Here is a 27,448-nt window from a genome sequence, read left to right on the forward strand (position 1 = left end):
ACTATTAATATGATTCTTCCTCCTCCCAACTTGTATGATTCTGGATGGTTCCTGGACTGTGGGATGGGGAGGGGTAGGATAACATATTTCATAGAATCTCAAAGACTTTTAGGAACATATTTTGAAAACCATCTATGCATTCCTTTAGGTTATTTGAATGAAAGTAAAACAATTTGACAAATAAGGTAATTTGGGCTCTCCTTGGGGCAGGATGAATCATAGAGACTTGTGCATAGGAGCTAGTTTGTGATGCTGAAAGAACCTTATGATGCAAAGGTGGCGTGGAGGGCTGAGGTTCTAAGGGACGGTAATTTGTTCATTCATTCATTCTTCAAACACTTCAGAGAATATAGGCACTACTAACCTTTGCCATCAGACCAGGTTATACACAGTGGATAGACAGTTTCACTACTGTCTGAAGAGACCTCTAGTAAGATTTACTATGAGTACTGAGGCTAGAGAAGAGCTCCAAGCTCAATCCCAAGGGATCAGCCCACCCTTCAGGAGGATGACTGGAGTAGTTTGATGATGCTGTATCCCATCCCCTGTCCTTTTGCCTGGTTGTTGTTGTTAGTCGCTCAGTCGTGTCCAACTCTTTGCAACCCCATGGACTGCAACATGCCAGGCTTCCCTGTCCTTCACTATCTTCTGGAGAAGAAGATAGTGTCCATTGACATGACTCTATCATGTCCATTGAGTCGATGATGCTACCCAACCATCTCATCCTCTGTCGCCCCCATCTCCTCCTACCCTCAGTCTTTCCCAGTATCAGGATCTTTTCCAATGAGTCGGCTCTTTTCACAGGTTGCCAAAGTATTGGAGCTTCAGCTTCAGCATCAGTTCTTCCAATGAATATTCAGAGTTGATTTCCTTTAGAATTGACAGGTTTGATCTCCTTGCTGCCCACGGGTCTCTCAAGAGTCTTCTCCAACACCACAGTTCAAAAGTGGATGTACTCTTTTCCATAAAGCAGCTTTTGGTGCATCGCTGTTCCCCATGTCCATGGCTGCCATCCGCACGTTGGTCGTTTCTTCCCCTTGACTATCTGTGGCGGTTTTTCCCCCATTCACATCAGGCTGCTTCTCTCCTCCTAGGAAGTTTCCTGTCTAGACCCAGCACAACCTATCCTTTGCTTGAAGAATGATCTGCAGTCTTAGGTCCCAGTTACCTGTTGCTCATAACTAACCTGCTTCTCAGACAGTTTTTTTCTTCCCCTCTGGCTTTCTTTCCATAGCCTCTTTCTCTAAACAGTTGCCAAGTCCCTTAAGGTTCTAGTTCTACAACTTTCGGATCCTGTGTGCCTTCTTTTCTATTCTCATTTGGAATGCCCAGGATCAGGTTCTTCTGACTTCTTACTGAAACACTTCATAGCCCCCTAACTAAACTTCCTGCCTCTGTTCTCTCTTTCTAATTTACCCCAAGTCAGTGCTGCAAGGTTAGTATAATGCTACAGTGATCACATTACTCCTGTTTTCCAAAACCCTGAAAGACTCTTAATGGGGTAATGAAGTGTTTAGAGACACCTTAATCTTGCATCAAACTCTTCTGCAATCAAACTTTCATCTGTCACTTCTAGCTTTCTTACTTCATTATTTTCTGGTCCAACTGAATTTTCTGACCCGTGAACGAACTTTTCTGGCTGTGTTCTTTCCTGCCCTTATTCTTGCTGTTCTCTTAGCTAGGGATTTCTTCTAATACTTCTGTTTCAGTACTAACAGCCTGTTACAGTTTGTCTGAAATAGTGCCTCCTGAAATTGTAATAATGATGAAGATGATGATGATAATCAAAAGTAATTGACTTTTCTCAAGTACTGACAAAACGTAAGGCTTACAGGCTGTATAGATTTACATAAAGAGTTTTATATTAATTAAACAGTTTTGTCCTCTCCACAATTCTAATGAGATGTACTGTGCTTAGTCACTCAGTCATGTCTGACTCTTTTCGACCCCATGGACTGTAGCCCACCAGGCTCCTCTGTCCATGGGGATTCTCTAGGTAAGAATACTGGAGTGGGTTGCTATGCCCTCCTCCAGTGGGTCTTCCCAACCCAGGGATCGGACCCAGGTCTCGTGCATTGCAGATGGATTCTTTACCGTCTGAGCCTGAGATAGATAATTATTCCCATATTGTAGGTAAGGGAATGAGGCACAGATTGGTTTAATTATTTGCCTAAGTTTGCATAGCTAATAAATGGAGTATATGGTATTCAGACCATCACAGTCTAGTTCTAACAACATATGTGTAGCACCTTCACGACACTGTTTTACTCTTTGTGTGTGTGTTAGTCACTCAGTCATGTCCGACTCTTTGCGACCCCATGAACTGTAGCCTGCCAAGCTCCTCTGTCCATGGGAATCTCCAGGCAAGAATACTGGAGTGGGTTGCCATTTCCTTCTCCAGGGATTTTGCTCTTTAATTGCTTCCTTTTCCTAAATACTTAAGTATCTTAGTTTAATATGGATTATGTATCTTACATTGTATAAAATGTTTTCTATAAATCTTTCATCTTAAACTCAACAATCATCTAAGATAGATAATTATAAACGAAGTTCAGAGAGGTTTATTAATATGTCCAAGGTCACTCAGCACTAACAGGTAAAGCTTTGATTCACACCTCCATGTTTCTGACTGCCAAGTCCATTCTCATTGGGCTTTTACCAGGGTCTCCAACAGACATGTTTCAACGTTTGAAGTTCAGTGCTTTTCTCTTATTATAAATTTCCTTTTTTATAACTAGCCCAGATTATCAGACTACAAACAGCTTGATAATATGAACCATTCATCTTGCCTATTGCTTTAATAATTTTTTTATGAACTCAAATAATAACCAGAAAATTAGAACAGTGTGAGTAGAAGTGGTCAGCACATCACATGAAGGATGGTGTCTGGAAGACAATGATGGATGAGATTTTCAGGCAGGAACCTGGCTGTTAGATAGGTTCAGACAATAGTGGCTTGTTAAAGTGGGGCAGCACTCATGCAGGTTATGATGGGTTATTAGGTCTTTGGCAAATATTTGCAAGGCAACTCTCATGGTTTCTTCTTTTGTGTCCTTTAGCTTTTTATCCTAATTAAAAAAAAACTTTGGAAGGTTCCTTAATTGTAGTTGTAAATTTTAAGAAAGCCCAATACGTTCAATCCAAATTGTGCACTTCCTTGTATTCAAAATCATGCTTCACTTTTAAGACCCATGAACTATCTTAGAGGAGGAAACATTTTTCTTTTTTTAAAGACAACTTGTATCTCTGAGAGCTGCCGTATCTCTTGAATGATTACTAAAAAAAGAGCTGACAACTGGGCGATGGTGCTACTTAACCATAAGTCAAAGTCAAAATGCCATTATTCATCTGACTGGTCAAGAAGAAGCTTTACAACTCCCCTACCCTCTACCCGACTCCTACCCCCACCCCCCAAAGAAACAACTGCAGGCTAGGAGGCCATCTGTAGGAAAAGATTTATTGAGAATCGTGATCAAGAATTTGACCCTTCTATTGAATTATAGGTACAAATTGTTAAAACAGCCTAATTTAAGTTTCCTAAACATACAATTAAATTTGCATTTCAGCTAGACAACGAATAATATTTTCGTATAAGTATTTTCCTTGCAACATTTAGGATATACATCTACTAAAACATTTTCTTATCTGAAAGTCAAATTTAAATGAGCATCTTGTATTTTTATTTCCTGAAGTTAGCAACCCTACTGTAACCAGATTTGTTCTTAAAAATGTGAAACTGTCACAGAACAGAAACTTCCATGTATTTGTAGGAAGAGATTATGAGTAATTAAATCCCAATTATATTGGGAAGACAAGCCAAAATGACTAAGAAGATAAACTTGAATGTGCCATGACTTTCAAAGTAATTTCAGTAGCAGAACTTCTTTTCTATTTTAGAGAGAAACTGAAGCTAAATGGAAATTGGTTTTAAGCTTTAGATGGGTACTTCCCAAGGCTTTTAGCTGTAGACTAAGTGTAATTCATTTGTTATTGCAGTTCTACCTTGCTATTAACATAGGCATTAGGAAAGCGGTGCCAGCACAAGGGAAATGTAAACAGGTTGAACAGACGTGTTTACAATATCGACAGCAGCTGAATGTCACCATCAGGAGATTGTCATTTGTCAGAGTGTGATGTTAATATGTACTCGACTGCCAGCAACCCACAACTTGTCAGGCCCTGGTCAGAAATTAAGTTGCATGCATCTCACATGTGTAAGATCAGTACCTTATATATAAATGGAAAGGTTTTATTTTTTTTCACCCTTATTATCCCAGAGAATTTTCACATAGCTAGTGATTATGTGGAAGCACTTTTAAACTTTCTTAAAATATCCAGTGGTTGCACCAGATTTGAAATGATTCTCTTGATGGAAATCAAGTACATTTTTAATGGCCATGGAGAAATAAACCATCCTCAGTGTTCTGTTGTTTAAAATCATAATGCAAAACTGGAATATCTTTAAATTGGAGTTAATTTCCTACAGACTCAAAGTTCTTCTTTCAAGTAGTTACACATTTAATAGTGATAATGCTACTGATAACCTATTAAGTTAAAATTAAACTATTAAATTAAGTATCTTTATTATCTGCTAATAGTTTTGGTTGATAGCCTAGTACCTTTATTTCTAAGTCAAGGTCCATCATATCATTGATTACATGTTCAGCATCTGCCCAGAGTTTCGCTCTGTTTTCTCAGAAAATACTTATAGCAACTTTATATGGTTAGATGTATTTTATAACTGAGGGAAAGTAAGATGCCCAAAGACACACAGCTGCTAGTTGCTTTCATCAGCATTTAGATACAAATTACATTCAAAGTCTGTACATGTTTCACTCCACCACCCAATGACTGGAATATATTTAATTAATTGCTGGCATAACTTCTATAAGACTTAAATATGCTTCATCTATTATTCTAACGTATTCAGTAGTCATTCAACTTTTAAAGGTATATAATATTTTAATGTTCTTATTACAAAAGGAATTCTAAAAATCCAACCTTAGTTCTCCCTTATCCTATCAAAGAATCAGACAGCTTCTCTTTTCCTTTCTTGCCTCTTTTCTGCCCCTGTCTTTCCTTTTCCCCTCTGTAAACATATATTGAGTACCCAGTCTGTGATAAACACGAGATACAGAGATGAAATGGGAGACTGCAAAAAATAAAAAAGCAAAATAGACCATTAAAGTTATAAATAAATTAGTGTGGGAACCCTGAATAAGGAGCAGCTGGAGGTTTCCAGGAGATTTTGCAGGAGAGTCTTTGTTTGAGCTGGATGTTGAAAGTGTATAAGAGTTTTCTGGCGGAGGAGGGAAGTTACATGCAGACTGTGTGCAAAGATACAGAACCGTGTACATGTGTTCCCCATCCTGAACCCCCCTCCCACATCCCTCCCCATCCCATCCCTCAGGGTCAACTGATCCATGTCAATGTATGGCAAAACCCACTACAATACTGTAAAGTAATTAGCCTCCAATTAAAATAAATATATTAATTAAAAAAAGAAGAAAACAAACCACATTAAACAAGCATTTCTTATATAAAAAAAAAAAAGAACTGTGAAAGAACATGGCAAGTTTAGGCAAAACTTAGAAATTCTGGTGGCTATGGTGTCAGTGAAAAGTGGTTGAAGTAGTCTGAAGACCATGAAGATCTTTGTAGGAGAGTCTAATGTTTTCCCTTGGACTGTGGTCAGTGAGTGTGTCTAGCATTTGATGAAATGATAACATTTAGGAATGGAGGCTTTGGGAAGGATGGTTAGTGGTTATACACAAGTAGGAGAGCTGGGTTTGATCCCTGGGTCAGGAAGATCCCCTGGAGAAGGAAATGGCAACCCAATCCAGTGTTCATGCCTGGGAAATCCCATGGACAGAGGAGCCTGGCAGGCTGCAGTCCATGGGGTCACAAAAGAGCTGGACATGACTGATCGACTGAGCACAACCCCTAGTCCTTGGAAGCATGGATGGGGTCTGGACCAAGACTTTGGGGACTGGATGGAAGACAGCTGAATTCAGCATATCTTGCTGAGATAGTATTTTTGCACATGATAGTAATGTTTGTATTACTTGACATCAGGAAACAGGATATTATTCAGTATCTATGTGTTTCTAATCTAATAGACACATATCCCATTCAATATAGGCATTTTATTTTGACATGTTAACTAGAATTCTTTTAAAGTTGTAGTTTTAAAATTTAGTTGTTAAACTCACAAAAATTTCAGTCAGAGGAAACCAAAGATGATGCAGGCATTTCTGCATCCAGAGGCTCAGTTTGCACATCTTGGTTTCTTAAATGAAGCTGGCCGTATTGCCTCTAATTATACCCCAGGAAAGCACATAAGCAAATGTATTTGAAAGGAAATGTCATGATATTCCTGCCCTTAGTGGTGGGTCTTTGTGACAGGATCTGGAGTGTTCTTTGGACTTTTTGCTTACTTTAGGGTTTGAAGTATGAATGGCTCAAGGTTTTGTATTTCTGACTTTGGTATAATTTAGGTATACTCTGTCATAGTAAGCATTTTAAGCTTTGTTATATATTGTTTCTTAATATATACATTTGCGATAGCTTTGGCTAAATGTAAGGGATATAAATCTATACCCATCGATTTGGTGAATGTCCCCAGTCTGTGTGGAGTTCAGTGACAGATATTTCTCTGGCAGCACATGCTCTTAAAAGGGTGATTTCAGCAAATGCTCCCTTGAGGCTAATTCAGCAATTGTGTAGAGTTTCTGCTTTCACGTTTGCTATTGACTTCCTTTGGCCTGGGTGGAGCAGTAACTATTCATTTGAAATCATATCAGTGTCTAGAAGACTTAGGCAATAGAGTTAAATCAATAGTCAAGCAAATGACAGAAAAGATGAGAGAATTAAGAATTGTTGAAGCTATAATGAGGAAAATAACTTTTAGAAAGACTTTCTGGAAAAATGAAGTTTAATATTTACTTGTATGCAATATCTGAAAAATGTGAATTTTTCTTTTCTTTCTTTCTTTCTTTTTTTTTCTTTTTGGCCATGCTGTGTGGCATGCAGGGGCTTAGTTGCCAGTAGGTGATGGTGGTTTAGTCACTTAGTTTCATCCGACTCTTTTGTGACTCCATGGCTCCTCTGTCCATGGGATTTCCAAGGCTAAAATACTGGAGTGGGTTGTCATTTCCTTCTTTAGGGAATCTTCCCAACCCAGGGATCAAACCTGCATCTCCTGTATTGACAGGCAAATTCTTTACTGCTGAGCTACCAGGGAAGTTTCCTGACCATGTATGGAATCTGTGCTCCCTGCAGTGGAAGCTTGGAGTCTTAACCACTGGGAACCACCAGGGAAGAGCCCATTTCCTTCTTTATTCAGATATAGGGTGATTACAGGCTCTGATGATGTGCTCAAATTAAGATGAATCTTCTCAGCTCACATTACAGAAACACTAATTTTAAGTATATAAGCACTGTAGTTGTATCACTTAGTATTCCTCTTAAGCAATATATTTGAATTATTCAGAAATAAGCGATTATCCCTGAATTTTCTTTAGATTACCATATTATTTCAGTTTTTGATGCTGTTGTTCAGTCGCTAAGTCGTGTCTGACTCTTTGCAAGCCCATGGACTGCAGCACACCAGGCTTTCCTGTAAAACTTTATAATTTGGAAGCTATGCATTTTCTCAGTATGGTCACAGCTGTGAAGACATTTCAGAAACATCTTTTAGAATACTGGAATTTTATTAGATTATATATCCAATGTCAAAATTGTTTCTAATTAAGTAAAAATATGAATCTGTTCAGTGACTCTTCTAGGAAACAACCATTTAAAATATAAATTTTCCAGTTTCTGTGCAGAATTTACACAGCTGAGTTGAAGACACGGACTGATAACTTTTAAGGAGACCCTGAGAAGTTTTTGTTTTGTAATTAAAATACTTTAATTCTAAAAGCTCTTTTTTGTGTTGTTAAAGTACTTAAAAACAACAACAACCACTATGAGGAAGGATAGATAGCTTCTTCTATGGGAAGTATTTAATAGCGACAAGAGGAAGCGTTTGAACTGAGATCTGAGGGGGAAGGCAGAATTCCGGTGAATCATGGGCAGAGGTGGGCAAAGGTTGATAGAAAGACCTTTGCTGGGGAAGCAAGGGACTTTGAGGAATTGAAAGGCTAGTGGAGAGAGTAATTGTGATAAGATTCAGAAGTTCATGGAGTGCTTGGCAAAGGGCATGTGTAGGTCATTGGAGAGATGTGTGCCAGGCATGCAGGGCTAAGACTTGACTGTGTGACTTAAGCCAAATCATGGGGATGTCTTGAATATCCTGTGCATATACTCTGCAGTGTGAAGTTTGGGGAGCTGAAGAGTGATGTGATCTGCTCTATCTTTTGCCACATAACCCTGAAGCAGTATCCCTTCTTACTTTCTTCTGGGCTCTTATCTCATTTACCTGGCGGGGGATCGCTACCCAATCCTGCCGCTCTGGGCTAAGCAGACTTGGCATTTAGAGAAACTTTTTTAATGATAGAAGAGAGAATGGAAGATGTATTTTTCTTCTATCAATGTGCCTTTACTAATGAAGGAATAAAGGTTTTCAGGTGGGGCAGTCTAGCTAAGGTTTTAGAAATTTTTCACAGATGTACATCAGAAATAAAAATTTTATTATTCTGGATGTTTTGAGTTCAGGTTTAATAGCAAAGTTATAGTCATATCAAGCTAAAGTAGGCACCAGGAAACTGGGTGTGCAGCAAGGGTGCTCTCAGGGAGACCAGCCAGACAAGGGCTCTTGTGGAATGGTCAGAACAGTAGTTCTTTGGAATGCTGCCACAGTTTCCCAGACTCAGGGGAAAAAACGTTCCATAAACAGTTGACTAGTAGCAGAGGATTGTTACAGAACTGCTTAACTTGTTTGAGAACAAAATTTTTAAGCACGTTAGAAGCACTTATCTAATGATAATGGATAGGGACCTTTCAAATTATTATTAGTCTGTCTATAAAAGCAGGTCTTCAAGGATCTCAAGTTTTTAACATTCTTATAACTAAAATATTTGTTGTAACAAACATGCATTAAAAAAATTCATCTGTAATTTGTGCTATTAAATTGTGTCTTTCACCAATTAGATTCTATTACTGGTGTTTGGGCACTTTGGTGAAAATTTTGTAATTATATCATTATTCACATATGATTTTCTTTCCCTGAACTTTAAGCATGACTGTGGACAGACAGGCTTGTGTTCTTACATTTTATTATTTTAAAAAGGAAAATACATATTTTTGGTTCAGGAACAAAGTACTTTTACTCGAGTAGATTTATCAAAAAAAAAAACCAAAAAACAATAAACTTCTTCACTTGTAATAAATATTTGTATTCATGAATTTATAAAATTTAAAGAATACATTCCCCTTTAATATTCTTAAAAAATTTTTTTGGCCTTGCCATGCAGTCTGCGAAAACCCCAGTTCCCTGAGCAGGGACTGACCCTGTCACCTCTTCAGTGGAAGCGTGGAGCCCTAACCACTGAACCACCAGGGAATTCTGTTAAAACTCTTTTAACAAGTTGGCTTGAGATTTTCCGAAAAATGTGCAAAGATAAGTTAAAATGTGTATCTTGTTTGAAAATAAAGGTAAAGCCAAAGAATGTGATTTAGAATATAATTTTGCAAATATAGATCAACTTAAAAGTTATTATGGATAGTAAAGTATGTATTCTCTTTTTATCTAATAAGTCTCTTAGAATTTCCAATCTCTTATCCTACTCTAACTGATGTTGTCTTAAAGATGCCTGTGGTAATGACTCCTGGCCCTCTGGTGTTTGCAGGGGATCTGACCATGTTTGGGTCTGAGTGAGAGGCGTGACTGGGATTGAATCAAGCCTAGCGTCCTTTGGTTGCTTGGGATACTTCCTCTGTACTTTCCCTCCAGGCTCTGGTGATGGAGACCCCTGTCTCGCATTGTGAGGAACAGCCCAGTAATGCATAGAGACAGCTTCTTCTAAGACCAGTAACACCCTGTAAATCATTTGCAATGGGGCCAAGCTTGTAGACTTTAGCTGACCTGGCTTACAAAGCAGCAGAAACTATATATGTGGTGACCCGTCTAGCGAGACCAGTTGCTTTATTGTCTCACCCTTAATGGTTTACCTGTCACGATATACATCACTGACCCTGAGAACCCATAGCCCTTGGCCGAGTCCCTCTGATCCTGGCATAACGCATTTCTCTGTCTCGCGGTTTGAACTGCGTGTGAAGCAAACACCTACTAATCTGAACTTCACTAGCATCTCTGATAGAGAAACTAGCTCATCAATTACCAGTGTCAATAAGATGGAAAGGAGGGTAAATTAAGATACATTATTACAAAAAGTTTTCTATATTTTTACTCAAGTGTAAACATGCGCAAAGGACCACAGCTTACCAATCACTTTCTTACTTTAGCTCACTTTTCTGCATGGGCTCAAGAATGACAAGACTTTATTTCTTCAAAAACTGGTGTATGGTTCTAGCTTTTTCTCAACTAGATTGAACTCATCTCACTTATGATTCTTTAAAGAAAGGAAATTTAATGTTGCCTTTTTTTGGGAAATTTTTGTAAAGACACATGAAGCGTGGTGAATAATTGGCCTTCAGAAAGTACCCAGCCTATGTCTGCTATGACATCGTTTTGAGACTTGGCTAAAACAAAGGCTTTGTGTAGGGACGTATTCTAAGCACAAGTGCTCTTGGACTGTTAGTTTCATCCGGGTGGATTCTTAACAGAATGTCGGCTGTTCCATTATCTTGTACAAATATTTGGCAGTGGAATTCTCTTATTTACTAACTATAAGTAATATAATATTTTTAAACCTCCAATCACTGGGAAAGGAAAAATAAACAACTGACACAGAGATACTTAACACTGAAAGCTTGCAGAGTTTAGCATTTGACAGGGTAGAGACTGGAGTTTATCATTTATCATTTAGTGAATTCAGGCTTTCATCAAACTTTTTGTTTATTAAAACTGTTGGTTACGTAGTATGTAAGTAGGAGTCCAAAGGCACCATGTTTTTAAAATATTCAAATGTCTGGTCAAGTATGTTATATTTTAAAATAATTTTTATTTGCAGAGAGGTGAGTCTCAGGTTGTATTCATTTTCCAAGATAAGCAAATCTGACTTTGGTGGTTTTAAATTGTGTTGAATGTTACTTAAGAAAAAAACCTGAGTCTTTACTTATAAATTAAGAGGATAGCAGATTAAAGTAACTTTTACAATGTTTATAATTTTTACTTTTTGCTTAGTGAAATATATCCTCACTGAGGAGTTCTGTGATATGTAGTTGATTATCTGCTTGCCGGCACAGAAAAACTTATGAGAAAGACATACAGTTTTGCTTTAATGTAAAAATTCTTTTCCAGGAAAACAGTTTGGAGAATAACTATTTTGTCTATTTATGGTAGGGCTTCCCAGGTGGCACCAGTGGTAAAGAATCCGCCTGCCAGTGCCAGAGACGCAAGAGACACAGTTTCACTTCTGGGGTGGGGAAGATCCTCTGGAGTAGGAAATGGTATTCTTCCTGAGTAGGCTCCAGTATTCTTGACTGGGAAATTCTGTGGACACAAGAGCCTGGTGAGCTACAGTCTATGGGGTTGCAAAGAGTCAGACATGACTGAGTGCACACACACACACACATGCACACACTATTTATGGTACATTGGATATAGGATTCTTTGTTTCCTTTAGATAGTATATATCTCAGAGTCCTCTGTCCATAAAACTGGATAGGATGAGGCCAAGTTTTATATTAATAGAGCATATTTCTTATAAAAAGGCTCTTCGTAATGAATGTATCTTTTCCTATATTTCTCAACTGCTTATAAAGTTTAATATCCTCAATAAATATTACCACTCATTAAATTGATTGGCTTTGTTAAGGCAGATTGCTTTCTTGTTTTCATTAGATTGAAAGAAGTTAGAAATGAGAAAATTAAATGAGTCTGTTTTCTCCAAAGTAAAAAGTATTTGAAATATTTTATATAAAAGCTTAAGTAATGCTTATTTCATTTATTAGTGTTTTTATGAAAGTTCAATGAAAGAACTGTTAAGCAGTCATTGGCCATATGGCACTGTATTTCATTATAAAAATTGCAAAATATGAATAAGAACAAAAATTAATTTTACTATTAATTTAAAAAAAGCTGATCTGACTGACTTAATGTAAGTTCAAAACATGAAAAGAGGAGGTGGAATTTTTGATGTAACTTGTCCAGGAACTTGACACAGCAGTTAAGGCAGCATTTGTGCCTTTAACTAGGCATTATTCAGTTCAGTTCAGTTCAGTCGCTCAGTCGTGTCTGACTCTTTGCGATCCCATGAATTGCAGCACGTCAGGCCTCCCTGTCCATCACCAACTCCAGGAGTTTACTCAAACTCATGTCCATTGAGTCAGTGACGCCATCCAGCCATCTCATCCTCTGTCATCCCCTTCTCCTCATGCCCCTAGTCCCTCCCAGCATCAGGTTCTTTTCCAATGAGTCAACTCTTTACATGAGGTGGCCTAAGTACTGGAGTTTCAGCTTTAGCATCATTCCTTCCAAAGAACACCCAGGACTGATCTCCTTTAGAGTGGACTGGTTGAATCCCCTTGCAGTCCAAGGGACTCTCAAGAGTCTTCTCCAACACCACAGTTCAAAAGCATCAATTCTTCGGCGCTCAGCTTTCTTCATAGTCCAACTCTCACATCCATACATGACTACTGGAAAAACCATAACCTTGACTAGACGGACCTTTGTTGGCAAAGTAATGTCTCTGCTTTTGAATATGCTATCTAGGTTGGTCATAACTTTCCTTCCAAGGAGTAAGCATCTTTTAATTTCATGGCTTCAATCACCATCTGCAGCGATTTTGGAGTCCCCCAAAATAAAGTCTGACACTGTTTCCATTCTATTAGGTGGAGGGAAAAAGGAATATTTTTGCTATCCTTAAAATTTTGATATTATTGGTAGTCTTTTTTTCCCCTACTGGATAAGTTCAAAGATGAGAGTATGGTGTTTTAGTTCAAAGACAAGAAAGCATTTGTAAACACCCGTGGGAGCATGTACTTGTATGTATGTGTGTTCAGTAGTTGGGATCTATAGGTGATGGGTTGTAAGGTATTGTTAACATCACCATCAACATGACTGATATAACATGTACTATTTGCCAACCATTATTGTACGTGCTTTACATGTATCAGCTCATTAAATTCTCTCAACTGTACTATAAGGTTCCCATTGTTGTTATTTCCTTTTTGTACATGGGGACACAGAAACACAGAAAAGTTAAGTGATATGCCCAACTATTAAGTGGTCAAGTCAGTATCTGAATTCAGGATGCTTGGCTGCAGTAACTGTGCTGTGAGCATTCTGTTGTCTCTCAGTGAATCTAGTTCCATTCTCTCTTTCAAAGGTACAGCTAATTATATTTTTGCAATACTTATTGAAGAATAACATATAATGTACATACATCCTTGGCATAATAAGCACACATACATTTGTATATATGCATATATGTGTAAGAATACTTGATTTTTACCTACTTCTATATACTTTTAACTTTATATATTTATAGTACTTGATTATATGTACAGACATAAATGTTTCTTGAGCAAATAAACTAAATCCAAGCCTCTCTCTCATGGAACAAAATTGCCCCTAACATAGAGTTCTAAGCTTCAAAATTTTGTGACTAAAGTGAATATAGACATATATTCACTTTATTTAAAATATATAGAATAGAAAAAATAGAAATAGAAAAAAATATAGAATAGAAAATAATCCAGCTCACACTGATTTAAATAGACTGTATGTGTGGTTTTAATAAGCAGTATCACAGGAGAGATTCAAATTTCCAAATAGGGTCTAGTGAAAGAGACGTCTGGGAGTTTGTAAATCACATTTGTGTGCATATATGCTAAGTCATTTCAGTAGTGTCCGACTCTTTGTGACACTGTGGACCATAGCCTGTCAGGCCCCTCTGTCCATGGAATTTCATAGGCAAGAACACTGGAGTGGGTTGCCGTGCCCTCCTTCAGGGGATCTTCCCAACGCAGGGATGGAACCTGCATCTCTTATGTCTCCTGCATTGGCAGATGGGCTCTTTACCACTAGTACCACCTGGGAAGCCCAAATTACATTTAAATATACACCTTTTGTATTTTGTATAGCATCCCTATTTTCAATTAGTGAAGGTACATTTAGCATAAGGTGTTTCATCACCTGAGCATAAGTTTCTGTCAATCACCCCCTTTACTCCCAATAAGCATGAAGTATAATTGAGCTACTTAAAATTTGCAGCCTTTTTGAATAACCTTTTCTGTACAAAACATATTAAATCCTCCAGCTACCAGCCTTTTTATCTTGATCTCCAGGTTGTCAGGGGCAGGGCTATTGTTTAATTTTATTTTTACTTTTATCAGAGTGCTTCATACACAAAATGTAAATTTAATTCTAAAATGCTTCTTATGAAAAATAGTAGTCCTCCACCTTTATCATTTTACACTCCAAAGAAAGAAGCAACGACTTTCAGTTTTTGTTTTAGCAGATTCCCTTGAAATTTTCATCCATGTCTTTACATCACATTTTAATGTAACTCTTTTCATTCTTCTAGTTTTAAGGGTCTATCCATTGACATCTATGGAATAGGAGGAACTGGTATCCTTTCCTGCCCTCAGCAAACCCCTTCCCCCACCATGGATACTTCCTGTCTCCCCTCAACACAGACATATCATTTTGGTTAGAACAGTGTTTACATGATCATGACTATGTAAATGTTATTCACAGTTGGGCAAGGTAAATTATTGGGTTTACCTTTTCTTTCTGGAATAATACTTTGGATTTTGGGGGGGGATTAATAACTCTCCTTGTTTTTCATGTATTAATATTTCTAACTCTAAACTTCTTCTGGTGTATGTTTTCTCCTTGTATATTCAAATATTTGGGGTAGTCTATCAATGATTATTTTTAAAGAAATCTCAGTGTGTCTTAGACCCAGTCTAGACTGTTGGAGCTATTGCCGTCATGGGATATCCCTTGACCACCATTCTGAGATTTCCTTTGCCTCGCTTTTGTTTTAGATCCCTTGTTTCCTGGAATCCAGGTCATTGTCCTGCTCTGTTTAGTCTCTCATTTTAGGGAGCATACCTTCCAGTAATTTCCTGAAAAAACATACATAGGAAATACAGTTTTTAAAAAACTGCCTGCCTAAAAAATGGCTTTATATACCCTTACATGTTCTTTTAAAAAAAAAAATTTTTTTTTTTTTGTTGGAGTACAGTTGATTTACAATGTTGTGTTAGTTTCAGATGCACAACAAAGTGTGATTCAGTTATACGTATACATATATTCATTCTTTTTTAGATTCTTTTCTCATGTTGGTTATCACAGAATATTGAGTAGAGTTCCCTGTGTAGTAGGTCCTTGTTGGTTATCTGTTGTATATAGTAGTATGTGTGTATTAATCCCAAGCTCCTGATTTATCCTTCCTCCCCACGTTTTCCCTTTGGTAACTGTAAGTTTGTTTTCGATACCTGTAAGTCTGTTTTTGTTTAGTAAATAAGTTCATTTATGTCATTTTTAAAAAAAATTAGACTCCGCATATGAGTGATAAGATATATGTCTTTCTCTGTCCGACTTACTTCACTTAGTACAATAATCTCCATGTCCGTCCGTGTTGCTACCCTTATATGTTAATTCTGATGGCTATAGAATTAAAGGTTGGAAATAATTTTTCCCTCTGAATTTTGAAGACATTCTTCTGCTGCCTCAGGCTTCCAATATTTTACTGAGAAGTCCAGTGCTATTTTGGTTTTGAACCTTTGTGGGAAAAGTATTTAAATATGAACTATTCTGTTTCTAGTATTCTCCTTTATCCTCGGCTATACCTAGTGTCCCCAATTTTGAGACTCTGTTTTACTGTTTCCACAGAATAACACCCCATCTTTTAACTTCTGTACTGGTAGGGGTGGGTAGTCACTCAGCTACATAGTAGAGAAGGGGACCAGAGGGCTCTAATTTCTTCCTAAACAAGTTTTCAACACATCATCCTCTTTTTAGCTCTACCTTCGTCCACTTCCACAAGTGGATGCCCATACCAGGGCTGCCAGCACATGAGCATCTGGGGGGCTCTGTATATGAATCAGGTTATTCCCAGCTTTCTCCACTGACGATTAAGCGTTCAGCTTTGGGGGACTGCTGAGAAACTTGCTATTCATCTATTTGCTTTGTACCTTCCAAAATATGCTTGCTATTGTCTTCTTTTCCTTTATCTCTGGGTTTAAGTCTTTTAAAAATATCCCTTTACTGTTGTTGAAGTGAAGTTTCAAGAGAGAAAAGGGATAAAGGCGTGTATTTAACCTACTTTCTTTAGGGGGAAATTCTGGGGAGTGGGGGAAGTGTCAGGGGACCAGCTTATTTTTATAAATCAATATTTGTTTAAGAAAAGACCTCCTTGAGATTTTACTCTCTTGTCTGTACACATGTAATAAGATGAAATAATCTTTAATAAGGGAAATGAATCCCCTTTATTTCTTTTGGAGGATGTGTTTATTTACAAGTCATGAAGGGTTAAATAGGAAGGCAGGATTCCATGCCTTTACCTTCCTCCTCAAATACTTCCAAGAGACAAAGGGACTAGTAAACTGTGCCATTCTTGCCCTTCTGTGGCCAACCTTTGTTTAAAATAACAGAAGAATTGATTTCAGTATTTTGAAAAAAGAAATCGAGTTCCCCACCCTCCACACCCTTCCTTCTTTAGTTTCCTAATAAAGATGTTTTGAAAAATACCAGCTATATTCTCAGTGGACAGGGATTTTTGCTAAAGATTTCACCAAATAACTTGGGGGATTAGCTGTTCTCTAGTGGAAGTGGCTGGTTGTCTTTAGGATGAAACAAGCAGTTTTACTTGCTGTCATCCTCCAATCATAGTTACATCTATTAAAGAAATATTCATGGAGTATGTGTTCTGTGCCAGGCAGTGTGTTAAGTATTTAAAACATAATGGTACTTCTTGTACTCCTGGAGTTTATTTTCTAATAGATACCAGGATATGGTTAATAATAGCTACCCTTTAGGTGATGAGTCCTATGGGGCAGTTCTTTACCTGGCCAAATCCTTAGTGAAGCACTGCAAGGTAATTTTAATATTCTCATTTTCCAGATGAGGAAATTGAGGCTTAGTGGTTTGCCCAAGGTCAACCAACTGGTATGTAAAGGAGCCAGAATCTGAAGCCAGTCTATTTTATCTCGAAGCTCATGTTCTTACATTTGTAGAGTTGAAAAAAGTCAACAAAGCAATTTCATCTATAGTGTTTTACCTAATCTTCTATTATCTAACTCAGTTGAGGACGCTTATTTTTTAACTGAAAGGTAGTTAGTCTCAGCTTTAGAGATTTAGTGAAAAAAATCATTAATTAATTGCATAATTTTGAAGGTGTATCTTATTATTAGCTGCTTTACTTGATGCAGTTTTTTCATGAATATGTGTTTAGGGATAAAACTTATTCATAGAACACAAATTTAGCTTGCAGTAGAACTTAGCTCTTTTAAGAAAGTCATATCAAATCATTTTTAAAGCAAATAAAATAGTTTGTTAATGCAAATAATTGTATTCTAAGTCCCTTGTATAAATATACTTCTTCAGACTTTATTTATTTAAAATATCCAGTTGATAGAAGCTCAGGAAAGATGAGGAGAGTCTGCATATGGTTCCTTTTTCTTTAACTATGTAAATTGTCTTAAATGTTTAAAGGTGTACTGAACTATCATAGGATAATCCTCCAAAAAGACAAGTAGTAAAACAGAGAGGCAATATTTAGAATAGAAATGTGTAAGCAGAAGTCAAGGGGAGTCAAATGTTAACAAGAAACTCAGAGCTTAAATTAGCCAGAGAAATTCAAGGAAATCTGAAATTGTTTTTTTTTTTTCCTCAGTTAGTAAGCTGATCATTATTCCCACTGACATTTATTAAATACCTGCTGTGTGACAGGTGCTCCTTAGGCACTGAGGATAAAATAATGTTTATGAACAAGATCCCTGCCAGCCAGAACCCATGGTCTGGCGGGTTAGTGAGCACAGTGACTTGTGGGTGAGGCAGCCAACTGCTTTAAAAGCTGAAGCCGCTGAGAGCTGATGTACAGGAGCTCTGCTACACAAGGGGGAGGAGAAACATAAAATGATAAAGAACAAGAGATGAAATACTGGAAAACAATGATGAGAAAGAAACTGCAGCACACTGCAGGGAATTAACGGCAAATCCAGGAGGAAAGGACAAGTCCATATGGGATTGTATTTCAAAAACTACTTCAGAATAGCATTTGTATAATGCTTTACAAACTCAAAATTTTAAAATTTCCCAACCGCTTTCCCATGTGTCAAATCAGATCATAACAGTAAAGAAGACTTTCTTTTTATCTTCATGAGACAGATGAGCAGACTGAACTCAGGGCAGTTGAATGATTTTCCAGAGATCAGAGTGTTTCAGAGCTGAGTTTGAACTGCTATCGGCTGACTCCAAATTCAGAGCTTTTCCCACCCTTCTAGGACAGCATTTGTGGAGGAAGAGGGCAAGAGTTACTCTGCAAATGCGATTGTGCGCTTAGTCGCTTAGTTGTGTCCAGCTCTTTGTGACACCATGGACTGTAGTTCTCCAGGTTCCTCTGTCCATGGGAATTTTCCAGGCAAAAATAATGGAGTGGATTGCCATGCCCTTCCCCAGGGGATCCTCTAGACCCAGGGATTGAACCCAGGTCTCCCACATCACAGGCAGATTCTTTACTGTCTGAGCCACCAAGGAAACAAATGTGATTGGTACAGATCATCTCAGCACAGCATGTGTGTGGGGGAGAGTAAGAGCTGGAGAGACACAGGTTGACATCATTAGGAGAGATCCACTAATGTTCCAATAATATTGAGGACAACAGACGGTTTTGTAGTGAAATGTGATACGTATGTACACTTCCTACCATAACAAAGCTCAGCAGGAGCTGTTGCTGAATTCTTTGCTGGTTTTGTTCTGTGTAAACTATGGATTAACACCAGGTTTTATAAATGCTGCTCTTAGATCCAGCCCTTAAACTAAAAGTGACTGAGTGATTCTCTGTGCAATGATCAATATGAGGATGGTTTTATCTCATCCTAACCCTAACCGGAAGTCAGTTTTGGACAAAACTTAGGTTGGAGATCTGAGAAAGCAAAAGTATATCATAGTGTAATTTTTTTTTTTTTCTGGAGTCTCACTTTCTCCTAGGGTCTTATTAAAGATAAGAACATTTACCTAGAAAATAGTTATTGAACATTTGTTGTTGTTGTTTTGTAATATAAAGTGAAGATATGATATTGTTCATGTCTAGACACTCCAGTACTCTTGCCTGGAAAATCCCACGGATGGAGGAGCCTGGTGGGCTGCAGTCCATGGGGTCGCTAAGAGTCGGACACGACTGAGCGACTTCACTTTCACTTTCACACATTGGAGAAGGAAATGGCAACCCACTCCAGTGTTCTTGCCTGGAGAATCCCAGGGACAGGGGAGCCTGGTAGGCTGCTGTCTATAGGGTCGCATAGAGTCGGACATGACTGAAGTGACTTAGCAGCAGCAGCAGCAGCAGCAGCAGCAGCAGACATTTCTTAAGTATTAAGGTAAATTTGGAGAAAAACTGACTTGGAGTACTGTGTTCACGAATTTTCTTCTAATTAAGGCTAAAATCTTCAAAGTAAGGCAGTACTTGGAAATGAGATCTGAGTAGATTGAAACTGACCAGAAATACTACATAGGCTGAAAATAAAAGGACTTATAAAATGGAATCTCTTTAAGAAAATATTACTTTATCTTTTGCATAGCAATGGTCCCCAACATTTTTGGCACCAGAGAAGACAAATTTTCCATGACTGGTCTGGCTTCTCTGGTTGCAGAGCACAAACTCTAGGCGCACGAGCTTCTGTGGTTGCCGTACGTGGGCTCAGCAGTTGTGGCTTGCTGGCTGTAGGGTATGTGGGCTTCGGTAGTTGCAGCACACAGGCTCAGTAGTTGTGGCTTGCAGGCTTTGGAGCTTGAACTCAGTAGTTGGGGCACATGGGCTTAGGTGCTCCGAGGCATGTGGAATCATCCCAGACCAGGGATTGAACCCATGTCCCCTGCAGTGGCAGGCGGATCCTTATCCACTGCACCACTAGAAAGTCCAGTGGAGTTGTTTTAATTCTGCTGGAATTAGTGAACTTTCAGAAAGCCCATTCTTTCTCACCCTTTTACTATTTACTCTGTAAAGTGACCCGCTTGACTGGAGAAGTGGCAAGGAACAGCACACAGAACACGTGCAGTGGTCTAGGTCTCTAAAATTTATTATGCATGTTCTTGAGCAAGTCATATTGTATACTTTCTCATTAATTTCTTCATTTGTAAAATAAGGTAGTGTTATCTGTTGAGAGAATTAATTATAAAAGCATTTGATAAATGGAGTACTATCCAAACGACCCACTTAGGTAAGTATTGAATGTTGTCTGCCGATGCCTCAAAATTTGCTGAAATTTTCCCCATCTGCTCCCTAGGGAGGGAGCTTCTTGAATATGTGTCTCTGGTTTCTTGTTCTTTGGGTGAACAACACTGAATAATACTTAGCTTGTCTCTGATGACTGTATTTAACTTTGATTCTATCCTAACAGCATTCATTTTCTGTTCTCCTACAGTATTTTGGAAGTTTACTTGTCATTTTCTGTGTAGAACTGGCTTGTGGTGTTTGGACATATGAACAAGAAATAATGGTGAGTTCAAAATGGAATATAACCACACTCTGAAACAGTATTCGTTCAGATACTCTGGATTTGTTAGGTACATGGTTATTAATTTGAATGTTTATGCTTTCTGTCACAATGCATACTCCCAATACTTCTAAAATGTAATGTTTTCTCTCCTGTCTCTACATCACAGTTAGTTCCAAAGTGTAATTTGTAATATTTCATTTCCTGTACTCCAATACATGTCTTTAATTCCACAGATTGCTTAGATATGGATATAATAAACCAAAATAATATATGTTCTTGAACAATTTTATGAAGTTCTGAGTGAATAATAGGAAATGTTCACATTTGCAACAGGTCTTAAGAAATCTTGAAAAGCTACTTGAAAACCTTGTAAAATGCTGACTTCAGCTGTAGGCTGATGTCTAGGAAACACACCCTTCTGTTTACAGCAAGCTGAAGTGTTTTCTTCCAAATTAAGAAGTGTGCGTTAAGAATGAATGAGAATGAGAGTTTCTTAACCTTAAGGTTTTACCAGCCATGTTTGGTTTACCACTCACACCTTTGCTCCACTGGGCATTATCACTTCTTTAATGTTTGCTCACTCCATTGGTAAAAATTGGTGCATTGATTATCAGTGAGGTTGAGCACCTTTGTATGTCTGTGAAGGCTGCCTACTCTGAGCCTCATAGAAGAATTCTATTTCAGGAAGATGATGCTTTTTTCAACATGTAGTCTTTGGGTTGTGTATAGCAGGAGTCCATCAGAGTGATTCTTTAAAATGCACAGTATAAGTCTGTAGGCCAGACCTGCTAAATTGAAATAGAGGGAAAGGCGGGGACTGGGTATTTGTATTTGTGGCAAGTTCTCCAGATGAGTCTTCAACATTTAAAAACTTAAGAGTGATCTTTTTTGTTTGTTTGTTTGATTTTTTACTATGTATTTATTTGTCTGCGTGGCATATGAGATCTTAGTTCCTTGACCAGGGATCAAACCCTTGCCCACTGCAGTGGAAGCGTGGAGTCTTAACCTCCAGATCACCAGGGAAGCCCCTAAGAGCTCTTGAGAAGAGAAAATTCTTTTACGTTTCTGAGAGGCATTTTGGGAGCTGTGTAAGAAAATTGAAGACATTTCTGGTACTGATGCAGTTTTTAAAGGTTCTATGTTGAATCTGCAACTGTACTGTGACTCTGTTTTAATACTAAGTGATAATTACAGCCTAGTGGCTACTCTACATAATTCAGCTTACACGTAGGCTGCCCTTTGGCACTGCCACACCTCTGAACCCCTCTGAAAATACTCACGCTTTCAATATGTGACAACTCTTAGGAAGAAGAGGGAATTTATCGTTATTTTCTTCTCTGTTAAAAATTGAAAAGTCAGGGCAGGTTCTAGCTAGTTTAATATAAAGTTAAACACTATCTTCAAAACAAAATGTCCCATTAAAATAGAAAGGCTCTTGCTGTCTTTGAAAATCATATTTTCACACTATCCCTAGAAACTTGGTTTGTTAAGGAAGTGAAGTGGTAATTGGGTCCAGGGACTCAGTTTTGGTGTCATTAATTGTTTCTGATTTCAAAAAACACATGGATCTCCTTAACATTTAAGAATAGATAGTAAATTATATAATTCTCATAAATTATACAGTAATTATACAGTATATTGGTGCTGGGAAAGATTGAAGGCAGGAGGAGAAGGGGAGGACAGAGGATGAGATGGTTGGATGGCATCACCAACTCGACAGACATGAGTTTGAGCAAGCTCCAGAAGTTGGTGATGGACAGGGAAGCCTGGTGTGCTGCGGTCCATGGGGTTGCAGAGTCGGACACGACTGAGTGACTGAACTTAACTATATAATTCTTGATGGCCTCATTTCAACATTTTTGTTCTTTTTTGGTAATTAAAAGGTTTTCAAAGTGAGTTTACTTTCTAGTGGATTTTAAAAATGGTTTATATAGTGTGTATGTCACATTAATATTTGATTAATTTCCTAAGTTACAATGAGTTTGAAATGAATTAATTTAAGTATTTGAAAGGAAATCTTTGGACTCTAATGTAATTCTAAGGAACTTGAGGAGACAGAAAGGAATGTATGTATTTTAGGTACTTTCTTCTATTCTATGAAGGGGTCATTGGCAAATATTTTCTTAGTATCACAGTGGTGCTGCATGGGTGTACACTGCTGTGCCAGCTGAAGCATACATCACTGTTTTGCTTGTGTAAATCTCCTCCCCCCTCCATTAAGTCACCAGGATAAAATAAGGGCTGTTTAAAAGAGAAATGTGGAAAGTAGTCCTTTAGGAAAAAAGTTTGTCAGAATTTTTTTTATTGCTTTTGCACTAATAGCAGTGTGAATGAAAAGTGCCATTAAGGTTTATTAGCTGCCAAATTTTGCAGAACCCAGCCTTTACATAGAATGGGCTTTGTGCTCTTAGCTGTTCCACGCAAGAAGCCAATATACGTGTGTGTTTTCCTTCATGGCCAGATCACTGCATTTTGTGCCAGAACCTCAATGACCTCCTCTGTTTCTTGCTATATTTAGTCTCAGATGGATTGTGGTCACAAGAGGGAAACAACTTATATTTATTTTGGAAAATAAATTAAAAATAAGACTGTTCTAATAACCAGATCTAATAACCAAAAAGATCCTGATCCTGGGAAAGACTGAGGGCGAGAGGAGAAGGGGGGCAATAGAGGATGAGATGGTCGGATGGCAGTGAACATGGCAATGAACATGGCAATCGACACAATGAACATGACTTTGAGCAAACTCTGGGAGGCAATGAAGGACAGGGAAGCCTGGCGTGCTGCAGTCCATGGGGCTGCAAAGAGTCAGACACAACTTAGTGACTGAACAATAGCAATAACCGAATCAAGATATTTGGGGTCAGACAGCCTATTTCCCCATTATTTCTGTTTTTTATACATATTCACTTCCCATTCATCATTCCTTCTCTAGATAAAATCTGTCAATAATACTAACTGCTTCCGATCATACATTTCTAGAGAATGTATTTCACTTCCATTTATTTTATGTTCAAAGGATATGAAATAATAAGAATTTATAGGAAGTAGCTTGAACTTTGGTTAGTTCTCTGAACTTTGTTCAAACCATATGAACACAAAGAATACCCAATCAACTCATTATTTAGGGAACAAAGTTGTGTGCCTAGATGTTGGGGTGTTTTCTTTTGTATTGTGCATTTCCAAGTAATAAAAATGAAAATTAACAAAGGAACAAAATGAAGATTTTTTGTGGCCAGGAATTTTTAAACTACTGTTGATATTACTATTGTTAAAAATAAGATTTCAAAAAGATATGAATCTTGAATTAGTGTCAAATTTGCTCAACTAAGCCCAGTTCATATTGCCCTATAGATCAGATGTGGACGTCTGTCTAGTCTCCTAAGAGTTACTTTAATACCACAGGTGTGGAGAGACTACGATTTGTGTGACCCCATTTCTCCTGTGACACTGTAGATAAATCTATACAAACCCTTCCAAAAAGGTTGAAGAGGAGGAAATACCTTTCAACTCATTCTATGTAGCCAGCATTATCATGATGACGAAAACTAGACAAAGAGATTAAAAGAAAACTATAGATTAATGTCTCTCATGACAGATATAAAAATTCAAAACAATGTTTTAATAAATCAAATTCCAGCTATAAGAAAATCACAGCATGATATGCTGAAACTAAATTTCTTGCCAGCTGTTGTATTGTGTACCTGAAGCTCTGTTGTGATTAAACTCTGTTAATTGCCTCTAAAATCCAATTCTTGAAAATGTATTTACAAGGTTATTCTGGAATGAGGCTTGACTTGAGCTAAACTCTTTCTGTTCTTAATTCTTCTCTGTTTATTTTAGTATCATAATCTGCAGTCACTTCAAAGAACAATTTCATAGCATTATATACTCAAATCAAAGGGCATTTTTCAGCAGGGATCGTTTGTTATTAGGAGCTCTTCAGGTGTATCTATAGAACACATTGCAGGCAGATTCTTTACTGTTTGTGCCACCAGGGAAGCCCATAGATCACATAGCTTATTTGTTTGTGATTTCCTTAAACTTGATATTGGCATTAAGTGATTTCACATTATTTTGCTTAGTATGAAGTAACTCCTCATTTAGCACATGTAGAGATTATTCACTAAGTTTTTAATAACCCTGAGTTAATTTAAACCACAAACAAATATAAATTTAAGATAGTATCTGTCAACTGCAGTATATTCCAAGTAAGTATATGTGGATGAGTCTATGAGTGATTGTGTTTGTGAATATGTAAACATATATGTGTCTGAATGTGGCTGTTTGAATGTTAGAGTTGTTGATATTTTGTTTCTTTTAATTTCTAGGTTCCAGTTCAGTGGTCAGACATGATCACTTTGAAAGCCAGAATGACAAATTATGGCTTACCGAGATACCGGTGGCTTACTCATGCTTGGAATTTTTTTCAGAGAGAGGTAAGTGCTACATTTTCTAAGGTAGAGGTTATGGAATAAATGGCACATGTTCATGAGTATGCAGAGCTTTGGCTTTGGTCATTTTCTCTGTGCTGAGCAGTTAAGCCCATGATTTAGTTACCACTGGTGTAGTTCTTTATCAAGAAGTACTTGAAGTAGCTCTATGCCCTGCTTTTCTTCCCATATACATCATTTCCCCTTCATTTCACATGGTTCACATATATTTTAGAGTTTTTTAAAGCTCTTTTGCTAAACTACTGTAAATTTTCCCTTTTTAATGAGAATTCCTTGATAACTACCCAAGCTGTATTTGAATGGATCATTTTTCATGATTTTTAGAGCTCTCCTATAATTTAAACACCATTAAGAAATTTAAAATAATGGGTCTCATTGGGGAATTAGGACTCAGTATATCATTAAAAGCATAGCTTTTTAGAAACAAAGACCTTCCTTCAAATTCTAGCTCTGCTGCTTACTATTACATGAGCTTCTGTAATTTTCTTAACTTCTTTAAGCCTCAGTCTCCTCATCTGCAAAATGGGGATAATAAAAGCACCTGTCTCTTCTGGGTGTTGAGAAAATTAAATGGGATCCTGAGTTTGATCTCATTTAGCTTATGATTGTTAATAATAACATTACAAAGTTAGGTGCTTTTAGGTTTTTGTACTTACTTTGCATATAGCACCTCATTCCATTATCTTCTCAAAGAGGGACTATATTTAGTTGCTTAAAATCTGGTTACTTTAACCATTGATTCAAGCTAAGTTCTTCTCCCAAGCAGTTTCCTCGTGATTGGAGTGAGATTCTCAGGTGACCAAGTATATCTCTTTCTGTTCATGTCATTTAACCCTGGGCTCCGAGTGTTTGAGGATCAGTGTCTTGCACAATAGGTGTCCTGCTCTCTGCTCAGTCACTCTGTCTTGGATATGGGCAGAGGTTCAAGTCCAGGGTAAACTCCAAATCTGGCTCTTTGTGTTACAGTTGTTGAGATGGTGAAAATTATCATTGCAGCACAGATTTCCTGTTTATTTTAATGCTTCCTGACTTTGTTTGTTTATTTTTCCTCTGTATTAAAAGCAATGTGAAGGGAAAATAAATGAAGCATGTGGGGAATTTATAGTAAGCTCTGTTCAGCTACTGCCCTGAATGGGAGCTTCCCAGAGCTCTTTATTTTCTGAGATTTGTGTTGTAGACCATGATATTCCAAGTCAAAAAATAAAGTGAGGTTTTGTTTTTTTTTTCCCCCTAATGGTACAAAGAGGGATCCAACTTAGGTAGACTGTATAGCACTGCAAACAATAGCACTCCTGTGTTTGGATTTGTTGTATATTAAGTTCTCTCCTCCATCTCGTAGGCCTATTTCACCCAAAAGGAGGTGGGGAAGACCTCTGGGCCTCCTGGAAGAGTTTTTCAAAGGCCCTTGTATTAATTCGCTAGAGCTGCATCCATGACAAAGTACCACAGACTGGGTGGCTTAAACATCAGAAATTTATTGTCTCACAATTCTGGAGGCTGGAAGTCTGAGATCAAGGCATCAGCAGGATTGCTTTTTTTTTTTGAGACCTCTGTCCTGGGCTTGTAGATGGCCAAAGTCATCTCCTTGTGTCTTCTTTTGTGTCATCTTCCCTCTGTGTTTAAATTTCCCCTTCTTATAAAGACATCAGTCCTATGGGATTCCCTGGAGGAGGAAATTTCAACCCACTCCAGTATTCTTGCCTGAAGAATCCCATGGACAGAGGAGCCTGGTGGGCTACAGTCCATGGAGTTACAAAGAGTCAGACACATCTGAGTTACTAAACAGCAGCATATGGGACTAGGTCCCACCCTTGTGACCTTAGATTAATTAAATTACTTCTGTAAGGATATTTCTTCCCAAATATGGTCACATTCTGGAGGTTAGAACCTCACCCCATGAATTTTGCTGGTAGGGTCGGGAGGACACAGTTCAGCTGATAACACTCTTCTCCCAAAATAAATTGTAGAGCTGAGAGCAACCTTGTCAGGCAGCAGTTTTCCTGACTTTTCATTCAGTGTGGTTTAGGCATGCATCTCACTTTAGTGGAAACTCACTTGAGACCTAGTGATGTTTATTCAATATTTTTTAAAAAAACTGATGCTAAAAATGTATTTTTTTTTTTTTAACATAGAGGTGGGAGTACAGGCTTAGGAATGAATAGGCTCCATCACTCACTGATTGGTGATCTTGGTAACTTACTTGACCTGTTCATCTGGTTCTGCTTATGTGAAATGGTGGTGGGATTTTCCAGTTGACA

At 37.8% G+C, this 27,448-nt stretch overlaps 1 protein-coding gene across 2 annotated transcripts in view; it reads left to right on the forward strand.

The window, feature by feature from the left end:
• Positions 1 to 27,448, forward strand: part of TSPAN12 (tetraspanin 12) — a 66,466-nt gene that overhangs the window by 18,926 nt on the left and 20,092 nt on the right. For both annotated transcript variants that reach the window (XM_086395951.1, XM_086395953.1), the window contains exons 5-6: positions 20,662 to 20,736; positions 25,068 to 25,175. In XM_086395951.1, coding sequence (XP_086252077.1) covers positions 20,662 to 20,736; positions 25,068 to 25,175 — 183 coding nt within the window. The remainder of the gene's footprint in view (positions 1 to 20,661; positions 20,737 to 25,067; positions 25,176 to 27,448) is intronic.

Source organism: Bos grunniens, chromosome 4 (assembly GCF_055505025.1).
Source record: "Bos grunniens cultivar Pamir isolate PY7600 chromosome 4, Bosgru_T2T1.0, whole genome shotgun sequence".
Taxonomy (NCBI): domain Eukaryota; kingdom Metazoa; phylum Chordata; class Mammalia; order Artiodactyla; family Bovidae; genus Bos; species Bos grunniens.